Source organism: Cydia pomonella, chromosome 1 (genome assembly GCF_033807575.1).
Source record: "Cydia pomonella isolate Wapato2018A chromosome 1, ilCydPomo1, whole genome shotgun sequence".
NCBI lineage: Eukaryota > Metazoa > Arthropoda > Insecta > Lepidoptera > Tortricidae > Cydia > Cydia pomonella.
This window is the reverse complement of record NC_084703.1, coordinates 35345582-35361390: the sequence shown is the minus strand read 5'-3', so window position 1 is coordinate 35361390 and position 15809 is coordinate 35345582. Positions and strand designations below refer to the sequence as shown.

The 15809-nt window shown below is 35.0% G+C and overlaps 2 protein-coding genes across 2 annotated transcripts; one reads left to right on the top strand and one right to left on the bottom strand.

Annotated features, from left to right (window-relative positions):
- The first annotated feature begins 1051 nt into the window (after positions 1 to 1051).
- On the top strand, positions 1052 to 7834 carry LOC133521207 (beta-1,3-galactosyltransferase 6). Its single transcript, XM_061856047.1, has 3 exons — positions 1052 to 2999; positions 3739 to 3929; positions 4060 to 7834. Exons 1-3 carry the CDS (start codon positions 2364 to 2366, stop codon positions 4388 to 4390), a joined length of 1158 nt encoding a protein of 385 aa, XP_061712031.1. The 5' UTR covers positions 1052 to 2363; the 3' UTR covers positions 4391 to 7834.
- Positions 7558 to 12551, bottom strand: LOC133521197 (UDP-glucuronic acid decarboxylase 1). Its single transcript, XM_061856035.1, has 9 exons — positions 12318 to 12551; positions 11845 to 12164; positions 11179 to 11358; positions 10976 to 11081; positions 10780 to 10893; positions 9689 to 9876; positions 9272 to 9404; positions 8250 to 8386; positions 7558 to 7795 (listed from the first exon to the last, which is right to left on the bottom strand). The coding sequence occupies exons 1-9, from the start codon at positions 12376 to 12378 to the stop codon at positions 7679 to 7681; spliced, it is 1356 nt and encodes a 451-aa protein (XP_061712019.1). The 5' UTR covers positions 12379 to 12551; the 3' UTR covers positions 7558 to 7678.
- Positions 12552 to 15809: the final 3258 nt, after the last annotated feature.

The window sequence follows — 15809 nt, the reverse complement described above, 5'->3', positions numbered from 1 at the left end:
AAGCGTACGTCAGGGTTTACAGGGCACAGATAATATAGGGTCAGTTGCACCAAAACAAAGCACCAAAGCGTCTCACCATTAAAGCGTTTGGTAAATTTTATTTTATGGGATGTTTCATAGATCTCTGCTGAACTAGGCTATTGGGTGAAAGCAATGGACTTAATTCTTGCTTCAGGCTTGTTAATATACAAAGAGGAAAAGGAGACTACCATAGATATAATATTCCTAAAGATGGAGTCTAAACCAGATGTCACCGTAGCCTCACACACACAGGCACAATGATTAACCAGACTTGTCTGGCCTAGTGGGTAGTGACCCTGACTATGAAACCGATGGTCCCAGATTCAAATCCTATTCAATCAAATCCTTGGGTGTTTTCTTTGTAGTTAAGTATTTATTATATTATATATATCGTTGTCTAAGTACCTACCCACAACACAACACAAGCCTTCCTGAGCTTATTGTGGGGCTTAGTCAATTTGTGTAATAATGTACTATAATACTTATTTATTTATTTATATGTTGTGGTCATGTCGATAAAGTCATATCGATAAAATATCGGCATTTTTGTCAATTTTAATTTTACTTGAAACGATTTAAAGTACTTAAAATGAACAGATTACCATTATAACACAGCTTTATATATTATATTCCTATCAAAACAGTATAATTTTGTAAGTTTGATATTACATTAATCAACGGCAAAAAAAACCATGGTACACCGGTCAAAACCAAGATAGAAGACATATAAATGAAGCTGTCATACAAATATCGGCTCATACTACGGCGGAACATAGGAGAAAAAAAAAACAAAATCAATAAATTCATTAATATCATGGTAACCAATATACCTAGAGATGTCACAATTGGCTTTAAATTTGTGTCTTTGAACGGTTTATCCAATAGTACTAAACAACTGAAAGTTTAAAAAACAATTTGCAATTTTTCAAAAGTGGACGACCGCGCGAAACCGCCTTTTCATACAAAAGTTGTCCCGAAGGCCCCTGTGTTGCCTGTTCTCAGTACAAAATTTCATATTCAAGCCGTAGCCATTTAGGTGGTGGGCAAGTTGTGTATGTGTGCGTTTTAGGGATGTGGACTTGTCGATTTTAATCATGTTATATATCGATAATCTCTACACCATGAAACGGAATAGCGATTATTTGTAGCTTCTATATCTTCACTCAAAATCAAGACTATAGAAATGCTAATGGTAATGGTAATCAATACTTTATGATATAATAGAATAACTCAATTATTGCGTAGTTAAAACATATTTTAGTTGGTTTTGGCCGATGTACTATGGTGGTTTTTGCCGTTGATTATTGTAATATCGAACTCACAAAATCATACCTGTTTTGATAGGAATATATAAAGCTGTGTTATAATGGTAATCTGTTCATTTTAGGTACTATAAATCCTTTCAAGTAAAATTAAAATAGTAAACGGTTTTTTTTATACCACGACGGTGGCAAACAAGCATACGGCCCGCCTGATGGTAAGCAGTTTATCCAATAGTACTAAACAACCGAAAGTTTATAAAACGATTTGCAATTTTTTTAAAGTTTTAGTAATATCCGGGTACCTGAAAAACGATTTTCAAAAATGTATTACACAAAACTATGCAAATTGGACACGCGGGAGTTTTAGTCTCGCATTTGTAATGATATAAACTACAGTAATTTGCAATAAAATGAGGATGTCACTTTTTTGGCTTCTCTAAAACACTATGTGTTGTGTGCAAGTTGTATAGCGAATAGTAAATCTTTATCATTTCCTTGTTTCAATACATATTAAAGCCCGACCAGAAATATATGATTATTCTCAAGAGGGCGCTGTTATTCTCATGTATAGGGTGACAGTTCAGTTTAATATGAAAAATTTAGTTTAAATAAAATTCCGCAATATGGCGCGTGATCATATATTACTGGTCTGGGGGCCTACCGCGAAAACCGAAATTCACAAATTGCGGGAATCTTTCTCTTTTACTCTCACTAAGACGTAATTAAAGTGACAGAGAAAAATGCCCGCAATTGACGAATTACGATTTTCCCGGTAGCCGCCCAGGCTTTACTATTCAATTGCCAGATGTCGCCGTTGATACTTTTTGCTTAGTTCATGCTTAGCTCGCTGGCTTATAGAATATCTGTATTATTTGACATGACATGGACATGATGGACATGAATGACATATGAATGACACTAGTGACAGTCAGTAACATTCGTGACAATGGCATGTCGTATCAACAGAGCGACGAGATATTTTGAGTTAAAATTGGGATATTTTCATTTGAATTACGCCCTGTCTTGATAACGATAATATATTTTTAGGCTGAGCATCAGCTATATTGAATAATTATTATAATGGTGGCAATATTCATCAAAAGGCATAAGAGTATGATACGCGTTAGTATATTTTTCTTTTGTATTGGTTGCGGAATAGCGTTGTGTTTTTTGAGAATTGACTGTGCTAATGCAGTGAATACTGTAACCCCAGTGTCTGCACGGCAAGGTGCGACTAATGGTATAGAGTACGCGGTGCTTGTTTTAACCAGCCCTTTGAACGAGGAACGGCGCAATGTTATTCGTAGCACCTGGGCAAACTTTGTGTCCAATATATTTGTCGAAAATGGAGAAAGATTATACAAGTGGAACCACAGTTGGACTGAAAAGCGACGCAACCATGATTTCATTAAAGTTTACTTTGTAGTTGGTACTAAGGGATTAAGCAATGAAAAGTTAAACATGTTAAAAACAGAAAGTACCAGAAGTAATGATATGGTTTTGTTGGATAACCTGACTGACAAATATGAAAATTTGGCTATGAAAATGAAACTATCTTTTATATGGTTCTATGAAAACATACAGAATCTAAAGTATATTATTAAATGTGATGATGACTCCTTTGTTAGAGTAGACCTAATTGTAAAAGATTTGGAAGCTTTTGCTCCTCAGATGAATTCATATACTCTCAATACATATATCTCCAGCCAAGTCAAGGTAAGAAGATTAACTGTTATTTAAATAACCCTTCAAGTGGTAGGCTGACCCAACTGAATATGTCATCTAAATTTGAAATTTGATTTATTGAAATAAAATCAATATTCCAACAACTTAAAAACAATATATGCCACTGGAAGAGATACTATTTCACTGTACAGGTTTACCTTAATAATGTCTTGAAGGTTTTCCCCCTTTGTCTGTGTCACGATGTCTTGTTGTGTTAGTGATTCCTCTTTTTCAGGAACTTATTGGGTTTATGAAAAAAAAAAACTGTTCCATTTGAAGATTTCTTAACCACTTGCTTAGAATAAAATGCAATTATGAATTATTTAACAACCAAGGTACCAAAAGAAATTTTAAAATAATATCAGTATTCTATCCTTAGTTATAACTTTACTTTTAGCTTGTCATATTTTGCAGTTAAGTAATGCTGCAAATAGTCTTTAAAAGAAGAGATGTGAATATCGGGAGAATCAAATAAAGGGAATAGTTGTTTTACAAAAGGTTTCTGAATACAAAGTACCTATTTTAAGCAGGGAGATTATGGGAAAGGGTTACCAGAATAATTTTACATATCAGTCAATGTTAATAAAGGACCAAGTTGATATTGAGCAGTCATGTCTATTGATTAGTTAATAAGGCTAAGAGAAGAGCCCTTGTTTCTATGAACATTGTTTAGCTTTGTAAGCAAGGTACCTACCAACTTGGTGATACTAATGAAATCTTGTTTCCACAGACCGGTACAACCCAATATCAAGGCCTATATTGGGGGTATTTCAATGGCCATGCTCGCGTTCAACTGAAAGGCAAATGGCAGGAACAAGACTGGTTCTTGTGTGACAACTATCTGCCATATGCACTTGGCGGTGGTTATGTCATTTCTCGCAACATCATAGACTTTATTGCCAAAAATGCAGATTTACTAAGGTAAATAAAGTTGAATTAAGAGACAGTAGATAGTTAATTAAATTGTAATACCTAACTAAAATAGTCTCTATTTTTATTTTAAAAACTAGAGAAATGTTTGATACTAATCTGATTAAATTGCCTTTTTCAGTTCATATCGATCAGAAGACATATCAATGGGTGTTTGGACAGCTCCATTGGATGGAATCAACAGAGTTCATGATCTCAGATTTGACACCGAATGGACTTCACGAGGATGCCTAAATCATATGTTAGTAAGACATAAACAGACGACTCAAGATATGTTTCAGATGTACAAAGCTTTGGTGGATTCAAAGGGAGAAAACCTGTGCAAAACTGAAACCATAGAAAGAGGAGCCTATGCATATAAGTGGAACTCACGCCCTAGTCAATGTTGTAATTCACTTCATCATTTGTTTAACAGGAAAAAAGAAAATATTCCTGGCAACATGAAAACGTGAAGGACCAACTAGTCAAATATTATTTCTTAGTATTAAGTTGCTGTAGAAGATTCAGAAAAGTCTGAACAAAGGTATATTTTTATTACTAATCCAATTGATACTGATAAATATTGAATAAGAAGTAAGACAGGATATGCAGTGCACTCGCAAGCAAAAAAGTTCAACATAAGAATGATAACATTCCATTTTAGAAGCATATTAGTAGTCAACATTTAACTAAAGGTGTCCATCAGAGGCATAGTGATATTGGGCTAATAAGTACTCTTAAGGCTGTAATTTAATATGGATGTACTTATCATGTTAAAACAAAAACTTCTTTTAGGGACTTCCTTTACACTTTAAGGTGAAAGTGGACAACCACCATAAAAACGTAGTCCCGAATTTGCTATCTTGAATTATCATTTTTGGAAATATTTTTAACAATTTGATGTAAATCAGTATCAACCACAGCTATGCCCCTTTTTAGGGTTCCGTAGCTAAATGGCAAAAAACTGAACCCTTATAGATTCGTCATGTCCGTCTGTCTGTCCGTTTATGTCACAGCCACTTTTTTCCGAAACTATAAGAGCTATACTGTTCAAACTTGGTGAGATGTATTCTATGAACCGCATTAAGATTTATACACAAAAATAGAAAAAAAAAACAATAAATTTTGGGGGTTCCCCATACTTAGAACTGATACTCAAAAAATATTTTTTCATCAAACCCATACGTGTGGGGTTTCTATGGATAGGTCTTCAAAAATGATATTGAGGTTTCTAATATCATTTTATTCTAAACTGAATAGTTTGCGCGAGAGACACTTCCAAAGTGAAAAAATGTCCCCCCCCTGTAACTTCTAAAATAACAGACTGAAAAATCTAAAAAAAATATATGATATACATTATCATGCAAACTTCCACCGAAAATTGGTTTGAACGAGATCTAGTAAGTAGTTTTTTTAATACGTCATAAATGGTACGGAACCCTTCATGGGCGTGTCCGACTCGCACCTGGCCGCTTTTTTGTTTAATTTTTAATTATAATAGTTACAAGCTTTTAAAGATTTGCACTTATGGAAATAATTTTTCGCTCCAAAGTTTCCTAACTCTTGTAATAATCAAAAAATAGGAAAAAGGCAAACAAAGGGGCCTAGCTATGTCAATACACACCAATGGTTTTACGATCAAATTGTGTGTATGAAATGAAATGAAATTGAGGACTATGTTTGTATGGAGAAGCGGCCGTTCCCTTTCCTCTTAAGTAGGGAAGCAAATTTATACTTTTATCACTAAACCTCATGACGAGGGGTTGATAGAATTTTGAAAAAATATACCAGTGTCTAAAAAACTCGTTCGATTTATGGACCCGAAAGATATTATTTGTTTATTTGCATTCTATTCGTCTTGTAACATGTCGGTGAGTTACAACACATAATAATTTTCCTTTAAGTATATATTTTATCTTTATTGGTAACCATTATGTAGATATTTAAGTTTGTCAATCAATTATTTTAAAACTTTTATGCATTGACATATGAATTAATAAGTTGTACATTATAATTTTCCTTTAAGTATATATTTTATCTTTGACGCGCGTTGCTTATTAGTAACAGTTATGTAGATATTTAAGTTTGTCAATCCTCGTTTTTGCTAGGAAAGTTATAGATAAGTACCTATAGTCATCATTTTAACTCTAACCATTGCTCCTTAATTATTTAAACCTTTTATGCATTGACATATGAATTAATAAGTTGTACATTATAATTTTCCTTTAAGTGTATATTTTAACTTTGACGCGCGTTTATTATTGGTAATAGTTATGTAGATATTTAAGTTTTTCCATCCTCGTTTTTGCTAGGAAAGTTATAGATAAGTACCTATAGTCATCATTTTATTTTAACCTTTTTATGCATTGACATATGAATTAATAAGTTGTACGTACCTAGTTAAGATCCTGTAGTCTTAAGTTAATTAATGCCACGATGTTACGAAAATTCACTTTTTAAATTGTATTTATCGTACTTAATTCACACACATAAATTTATAGCATACGCTAACATACATGTAACTTAAATAGAAACTTCTTAGTTGTTGTAACACAAAGACTAGTTAAATTACGCGTCTGGATTTTCTATCGCTTGTGTTACGAGGATTGTTCCAAGGCGAGGAATTGTTCGGATTAATCCCTGCCGCTTCTTACCGCCATAGCCCTAGCGCGAGAACATTTCCATATTCACTACTTATATGGTTGGCAGTCCTCAACTGTGCGTTTCTCCATAAACATCCTGCCTCTCACACCTAAAGTGTGGAATGAACTGTCGCCTCCAGTATTTCTGGACTGATACGCCCTTTTAAGAAAAAGTATACTCCCAATCTTAAATACGGCAACGCACTTACAACTCCTCTCGTGTTGCGGGTGACTATGGGCGACGGTAATCGTTATCATAAAAAAAATTAATAAGTTTTTTATACAATTCACCCTTAAACATTTGTTACGCTATATTGCTGTAGCTGTTCGATTCATTGACCTTCTAATGATTATGCTTATCACTTAATTATCACTCTTGCATGTTACGACTGTTACGAGTGATGGCCCAATCAAAATGTGGTGTTGTATGTTTAAGCAAAAGCTTGTTGCATGCGCATAACTTTTTCTGTTTCCAAAAGTTAAGAACATGGTTGAAAATACGAGTATGGTCCCACAATATTGATACAGCCCAAAGCAACGTCGCCAACTTTGGAACCGGTTTAAAATCAAATAGTCACTACCAGAAATTAGGCTACTGTATTCTTAAATTTGAGAATCGGGGAGATTCTTTTATTGATTTATTATCAAACTGAAACATGAATGCATATGAAATTATGCCATTTCGATTTGCATCATTTGCACCTTAAATTTCTTTTTACTGAATTATTCTCCTTCTAATTCGACTTTAATAAAACAGTGCAGGGCCTCTTGGGATAGATTTTAATTTCAATATTTCGCGTGCGAGCATCATCCTCGTTAAATAATCTGGCCTCAGCGTTCGCGTGGTACAAGGACGCGTGCGCTTACCCCTGATGATATCCTACTTCCTTAGCCCCCGAATCCCTCGGAGCTCGTGCTGGAACATAATTTACAACTATCAATGTCAATATAAACTTACAACTATACTTGAAATAATTGGAAACAATAAAACGATCGTGAAACCGTATGATATTTATTTTATTGAATAATTAAAAAACACAACATGTGAAACATTGTACAGTAAATAGTTTAATATCACATTTACAAAAATCCATACCATATGTATACTTAATGTATGTTTTAATGAGAACCTTTAATTTTAGTGTCCATGTATGTTTGATTGTTATAAAAAGTTGTTCTCGATAATTCTTCTCTAAAATAGTCGATTGTTCTCTGTAATCCTTCCTCTAGGGAAACCTGTAATATTAACAACGATTAAAAATGTGTCAACCTAAATACGTTTTACCTTCCCAATATACCTTACCTATTCAAGAAATAGAGAAATACTTATTATAGGCCTATAAAATAATAATAATAATAATGAAGTTCTAGTTTTGCAGCCCGCGCAGCGCGGTGCCCGCTAGCTTTCAGTCCGCGGCTCTACGACGGTATTCATAAACGTTTGCCAAATCTAACAAACCGTTCGTAATCGTTTGTCCCTATCCGTCATTCTGATATTTCTCTGTGTTAGAAAGAGACAATATTTAACAGAGGTTGCTAAGTTTTATGAATTAGGGGTATTTACACTTCAATGCGTATACGCTGCATCAAGTTGAAGTGTGATTGGTCATTAGTACGAGTAGTAGTAGACGTCATCATTAGACGGCAGAACCTTGCGGATTCTTATTCTGTAATAATTGAAGGTACGAACCTTAGGAGACCAATTAAGCTGCGCTTCAGCTAGGGTGATGTCAGGTCGCCGTCGTTGCGGGTCGTCCTCCACAGCCGCGCCTGTTGACACCGTGCTACGGCACCCAGGGACTATGTTCTTTATGATAATCGCAAATTCTAGAATATAAATATTAATTACTTGCCGAGACCCGATACGATACGTTACGAGTTTCTACTGGACCCGGTAGGCTTAAGAAAGGAGCGCCGCGACAGGATCTCGCCAGCACTGGGTAGTCTTTTTCTGACTGTATTAGAGAGGGGCGGGTATTGTCGCGGGCAAGATACTGTCGCGGCGCTCCTGTGCTAAGCCAACTAATATAAATATTTCTAATTTTATTGTCTAAGAGAATTTAATTTACCCAGGCGGTTTTGAAATACCATTATGTAACCGCACGGCACGGTTTTGACAATAATGGGCAATCGCAGCATTGGCAGCCCTATTTCTAATTAAATAAAAGCTCTGGAAAATATACCATGTTGATGATGAAAGGGCCTATACAATACAAAGCAGAGGGCCTACTGCGAACCACGTTCGACGTTTTGCCTCCCTGTCACACGTACGAATTTACAAGTGCGACTGAGAGGCAACAACACATCGAACGTGGTTTACGGTAGGCCCTCAGGTTCTTATCAAACAAGGGGCACTTGGGGGCATTTCCCTTCGTGCCACCATCGTCGTAGGTATATAAAAAAAGTTAGAATACATTGAGATACACAGTAAGAAAATATGGGACAACTTTATACAGTTCAACCTAGCCATGACTGAAACTTGTTCTATCATCTCTATGACTAGAAGAATAGGTCCAAATACCTAAGGGGTCTAGCCAAAATAACAATGGGTACATCGACAAACGCCCAACGAAAAGAAAATGTATCCTGATACATTTCAATACATAATATACATTATTTAAGTTTCGATCGGCGTTTACCATTAACGATTGTCATCTTTGCGAGGCCCTTTGGTTAAACAAACGTTGGTTAGAATCTCTAGAATTAAATTACCTTCGATTGTATGCTCCACGGGATTTCCTATATTAACAGGCAGAGTATAACTCGACGCCATTAGTGACAGTAAACCATTTACAAGATCTGAGACATAGCAGAATGATCTGGTTTGCTTGCCATTACCATATACCTGAAAAATATTTTGTAAATCAGACAAGGAATATAAAAAGGTGAGCAGATTTGAAATAATTATATAAACCTTGGACATTCTTACATAAATTGACTAAGCCCCACAGTAAGCTCAAGAAGGCTTGTGTTGTGGTTACTCAGACAACGATAAATATAATATATAAATACATAGAAAACACCCATGATCAAACAGGAACAAATATCAGTGCTCATCACACAGATATATGCCCTTACCGGCATTCATACCATCGGCTTCATAGGCAGTTGTCAATTTAATAAACTTACTGTGATAGTTAAGTTTTGTAATGCTTGCATGATAAAATTAGACACCACACGCCCATCTGACACATGCATTCTTGGTCCATAGGTATTAAAGATCCTGGCAACTCTGACAGATACATTTTCTTGTTTTGCATATGAATAAGCTAATGTTTCTGCAACTCTTTTGCCTTCATCGTAACACGCTCTTGGTCCTAAAACGGAATTATTATCTTAAATTACCTTCAATAATAAAACACATATTATAGTATTTTTTTAAAAGTCTGCTCTTTTCAAGGGTGAATTTCTGAGCTTAAAATAAATAACTTTCTCAAAGAAACCGGTATTCAATTAACTACATTTTGAAGATAATCAATGATTTATTTTTATCTGATAACTTGATAAGGCCTCTACCTTATGAGCATGTAAACTTGCCTTAGTGCCTGTATACATATTGATTAATGTTTAGTATGTGATTATATATTTGCTTACAGTTAAGGAATACAATCTCCATGTACCAAAAAGTGTTAATAAAAAAAACTCAAATAGGTGGCGCTACAGTACTTAGAATATTAAAAATCAAAGTAAGCACACTTCACTCCGTCAATAACGCCTAGGTTCTTAGTTACTCTAGTGCTATTCTGGAGAGATTTGGAACTATTGTTTATAGCTGATACCTGGACACTTTTGCAACAGTTCTGCTCTTCTACTTATGGAGATTGTATTCCTTACCTCCACCTTCCATACATTTGCTACTAAATATATGTAAGTATGATTCAGACAATCAATATTCGAATGTCATTGATATGTCATAGTTTTCAATTGTTTGGTGGATTTAACAATAATGTTCAGGTGTTACAATAATGTGATTAATTACTTTTAAAGAAAAAAAAAGAACTATCCCATTCAGTTTCTTTAAATGTACTTAACTATACCCCGAAGTTAAGTTTAAAAAAACACTGTGTAGTCTATAAGTAATTTGTATAGAATGGTACAAAATATACCTATGTCTACTCATGTCATATTACCTACTAACTCTAAGTGTATATATTATTGTCATTTTATTTTTGAGTAGTATTTAGAGGGTATAGAAAAAATATTAATTTTAAAAGAATTACCTATTGGGTTGACATGGCCCCAATATGACTCTGGTTGTGGATGAACCATCGGGTCACCATACACTTCAGAAGTACTGGCTATTAAAATTTTTGCACCAACTCTGCGTGCTAGCCCTGTAATAACAAAATAAAAATATTAACAAGACACTCAGGCAATTGATAATATCTCTAAATAAATATATTTCTTGACACTCACCTAACATATTAATAGTCCCTAATGTGTTAGTTTTAATTGTCTTCACAGGATTTTGCATATAGTGAGGTGGACTGGCAGGACTAGCTAAGTGGTATATTTCATCAGCCTAAAATAAAAGAAAAATTATAAAAACAACAGTTCTAATAAGATGGATTACATCAAACTGATTTGATTTTGTACTGCCTAAGTGTTTAGAATAATACCTCTACATATAACGGGTTGATTATGTCATGGTGAATCATTTCAAAGTTGCGATGGCCAAACCAATGCTCAACATTGCGCTTACGACCAGTAAAGAAGTTGTCGACAACTATTACTTCATGGCCTTGCATCATAAGAACATCTACCAGGTGGGACCCTACAAAACCTGCTCCACCTGTTACCTGAAATGAAAATGCAGTGAGATGTCAAGTAGTAGTGAATACACTTTAAATTATTTTAATATTCATTATACAGGTACCAAGCTATTAGTGAGTCCACCTAAACTAAGTTTGCACACTTTCCACAAATTTGATTAATTATGACATTGTCATTGCAAATGCCATGCAGTGATCTTGGTCCTACTCTATATGCTTTACCTGATGGCATAGTAGCCTGCAATAATATGCTTTATGTCATAAATAAAAACATCACTGACACACCTAAGCCCTCGCCTGAAGAGAGCTAATGTAAGCCTTTATTGAAAATGTGAAGGTTACTTTAACAGTATATGCCAGAACACCTGTAGTTGTCACTGTGGGCATGACTAGTGATGATGACTTTAGGTATTCTTGGTGTTCATAAGGTGTTACATGGAAGTTAACAAGGTTTTTCTCCCCTAAGCTGTGTTCAAAAAGTGCCTCCAAACTCTCTCCACATATTTAACTTACCAAAATGCGCCTTCTTTCTTTGTAACCCAAGTATTTTACTTCAGGATATTTTTGGGGTACCCTTCCCTCTAATATAGCAATTTTCTTCTCTAATTGTTCTATCCTAGCCTGCGCTTCCTTCAGTTGACGTTTTGTACTATCCTCTGCCTCATTAGATTTTATTAGTTTAGGATTCTCCATGTTTGTATTCTCAAACCTAACTGGTATTTTTTTTATCTGGTCATAGGTTATTTCTGGTGAATTGACAATTAGTCTTTGGTTATCTTTGTGTGTCCCTTCTTCATATTTATCTTTCGTGAGAATTAGAAACAATAAAAACACTGGAAAAGAAGACGTAATCTGAGATACTGTGCAAATATATTTACAATTACAAGATACAAAACAGATGTCTGATACCGGTGGAGTATAATCTTCTAGTATCACAGCTAGTGTAACATCGCACCTTATCACGGAAACAAAAAACGTGTACTTACGTAAAGACAAGATACATATTAAGGTTAATGTCTTTCTGAATTTTAAAGATTGCCTTAACATATCTGAAAGGAATTTGCTATAAATCTTAGTGCTCACATTTCGGCAAAATGTTGAAACACAATAACTGAATGCCAATATCACATTAGCAAACGTTCAGCAAACAGTGGGCACTGAGACAGTGCTTGAGCAGACAGAAATAGAAACGTCACAAACATCACAATACAATATTACGATAATGAAGTTTGTCTGACTGACTGATGGTGATGACTGAGTGAATGAATGAACTGACCCAAGACTCAACTGACAATTATAAAATTTCCTTTTTTCGCTCATTCAATGTTGCCATTGCAGACAATTTTGTAAGGGTATCATTTAAGGCCAGTCCAGACGGGATGATCAAATCGACCGATGTGATCAGAAAAATATTGGTGTCTATCTCATATTGCGTCCACACGTCCACAATTTAATCACCAATTTTATATTTATGGTGAGATTTGAACGACCGAAGTAAAAAAATGTCCCTAAACGCGCATCTCCATCTGATCAGTCAGTCTTAAAATTGAAATTGGTGAGCCAATTTCATTTTCGCGTCTACAGTTCCACACCTCCCGAGTCCTAATTTGATATGGGGCCTACCGCGAATACCGAAATTCGCCAATTGCGGGGATCTTTCTCTTTTACTCTCACTAAGACGTAATAAGAGTGACAGAGAAAAACGCCCGCAATTGATGAACTTCGATTTTCGCAGTTATAGCCCTGGTATCTATGTGGATGAGATTAATAAATGGCGGCCGTTAGCCGAAACTGTCGAACTCAGAAATGGTCACGATTTTTCATTTGTAGTCTGCCTCTTTCGCACTCAGGGTATGTTCATAAGCGTGATGACTTACCTACGTTTTGCACACTTTAACTATCTTTAATTCTCTAAGCGTCATCTACTCATCGTAGATCTGTGATTGTAACTAGTTTTCATATTTGCCGCCTTTTTCTACTGACGGAAATGTGTGTTCAACCTATATCGAATCGATTACGTATATATAAATAGTTAGTAGAACCTTTTCGGACTTTGGCTTTCAATTTTGGCAATTAATTATTCTGTAATAGCTATCATTCCACCAATTTAATCATGCCGAAATATAGACATACCTAATTAAATAAACTTACTTAAATACTTAATAAGAATTGCGTAAAACTGATTCACATCGTGCCGACATCATGGTCACCCTAATGAGTATGGAGTGTGGAATTAAGAGGAGTGACATCTCCTATGGTAGAACTGTTGCAAAAGTGTCCAGCTGTCAGGTATAAATAATAGTTCCAAATCTCTCCAGAGTAGCGCTAGAGTAGCTAAGAACCTAGGCGCTATTGACGGAGTGAAGTGCACTGTCTATGATTTTATTTTTTTGTTCAAGTATTCTAGGTATTGTAGCGCCACCTATTTAAGGTTTTTTGATGACACTTTTTGGTACATGGAGATTTATTTCCTTACCTCCACCTTCCGTACTAATGAGTTTGACAATAGGGTTGTTTCCAATTTTTTGTAAAGCTTGTATTACGATTCTACATTAACTAAAAGTTGCCCTAAAATTTAACTTTTATACTAAAAACGGCTTTAAATATGTTAAATTAACAAAATATATTTTGACAGAAGCTTTCGCGCCCAAAACGCTCTTTGAAAATTATGTGACGTCACAGTTTACGGTTTGACACATAACTAGATACACACGTAGAAGATACGAACTGTCAACTGACATTTGTCATTTGATGTTTATCGCCTAACTGTCAACAGTGTCAATTCGAGAGTTGTGACGTCATCAGAATCTTCAAAGACGTTTCGAGTTTGGTCACGTGACGTGTACCAAAAGATATTTCAAATTCAATATTTACAAAAATATGGACATTACAGGTCCCCTAAAAGTAGTTTAACATGTTTTTATAATCCAAAACAATTTATTGGGATACAATAATAATTCTGCCCTAAGATTTGTAGATGGAAACAACCCTATTATCGTCTTGTATTTTTATCGTAAAATTGAATGATTGTGGTTCACCTGTGAAATATATATACCACAATCAGCAAAACTTTCACTTCTACTACCTGTCACACAACATTTTTAACCCATTTTTTAAATATTTCGCAATTAAATGCTGAGCTTCACCATTCACGTATTATTATTTATATTTTGGAAATATCTCGAAAATATGTCATCAAGTTGGGGATACCAATTAATATTCAAAGTTTCTACAATGTCTACCATATTAAAATTGTTTTTTTATTGTGCATATGCTTGGTTTAATCAGTTAATAATATTGTCATCATAATTATTTACAAATAACTTAAAAGATTTGAGAACCGCTCTCTGTATATAGCACTAAAATAGTATAAGAAAGTATTTAATTTCAGTAGTATATTGATATAAATACTACCACAATGGTATGTTTTTAACATTGGCAACATGTGCGAGTGAGATACCGCGCCCCACTTTTGCTATCTCAAGTGGACCGTTTTCTCTAGTTTGGTAAGAACATCTTCCTGCCTGCGTGATAAGGTTCAATTTACTATACCAAAAAAGTTAGAGTGTGCTCCATTTTATGTCTCCATGGTAGGCACTCTGCTCTGTGTAGTAATCTAAAAATATGAATGGCTTCAGTGGAGACATCTTTATTTTATACCTAGTAACTGTTGAAAATCTGAAAGAAAGCATAGAAGATACTATTCAAAAGGTGGCGCTGGTGTTGGGACGTAATATCGATTTAAATTTTTGTTTCGAGGATTTTGTTAAAGCAGAAATTGATAATTTTTTGGGTGCTATTTAGTGCCAACAATCACTAATCCTATGATTTTAAATTATATTGGTTATCACGGTAGCATTGTGGTCGGGCCCGGTAATAGAATCATTATATACTGTATTTACTTATTAAATTTTGTTACCAGCTTTGGTCCGAACATTTCATTAGGGTAGAGCTAAATTGCTTTATGGCGCCTTTGATTGAAGTTTTTTTGTACCCAAATTTTAGTTCTGTAAGTAAACGTCATGATTTCATAGAAGTTTGACGTTTAAAATAATACTTGCACTGTGTGGGCTGTCAAAATCGGTGCCAACTTATCTTAATCTGTCTTTATCAATCCGTCACAATGCAACCTTGCATTGAATAGAGGCGGCCCTCGTAGGTACGGAAGGTGGAGGTAAGGAAATAAATCTCCATGTACAGTCAGCGTCAAATACTTTGTAGCAACCAAAGTAGCCATATAGTTCGGTACACCATATATTTAGTATGGTGTACCGAACTATTTGGCCACTTTGACTGCTACAAAGTATTTGACGCTGACTGTACCAAAAAGTGTCATCAAAAAACCTTAAATAGGTGGTGCTACAATGCTTAGAATACTAGAACAAAAAAATCAAATCATAGACAGCGCACTTCACTCCGTCAATAGCGCCTAGGTTCTTAGCTAGTCTAGCGTTACTCTGGAGAGATTTGGAACTATT

Excerpts from the sequence above, each read along its gene's own strand:
- LOC133521207 (XM_061856047.1), top strand. The coding sequence starts at position 2,364 with ATGGTGGCAATATTCATCAAAAGGCATAAGAGTATGATACGCGTTAGT. Across the intron at positions 3,000-3,738 it reads ATATCTCCAGCCAAGTCAAG|ACCGGTACAACCCAATATCA; the intron begins GTAAGAAGATTA and ends TTGTTTCCACAG. Across the intron at positions 3,930-4,059 it reads AAAAATGCAGATTTACTAAG|TTCATATCGATCAGAAGACA; the intron begins GTAAATAAAGTT and ends TGCCTTTTTCAG.
- LOC133521197 (XM_061856035.1), bottom strand. The coding sequence starts at position 12,378 with ATGTTAAGGCAATCTTTAAAATTCAGAAAGACATTAACCTTAATATGT. Across the intron at positions 10,894-10,975 it reads AGGGACTATTAATATGTTAG|GGCTAGCACGCAGAGTTGGT; the intron begins GTGAGTGTCAAG and ends TTGTTATTACAG. Across the intron at positions 8,387-9,271 it reads CGTGGAGCATACAATCGAAG|AATTTGCGATTATCATAAAG; the intron begins GTAATTTAATTC and ends TTTATATTCTAG.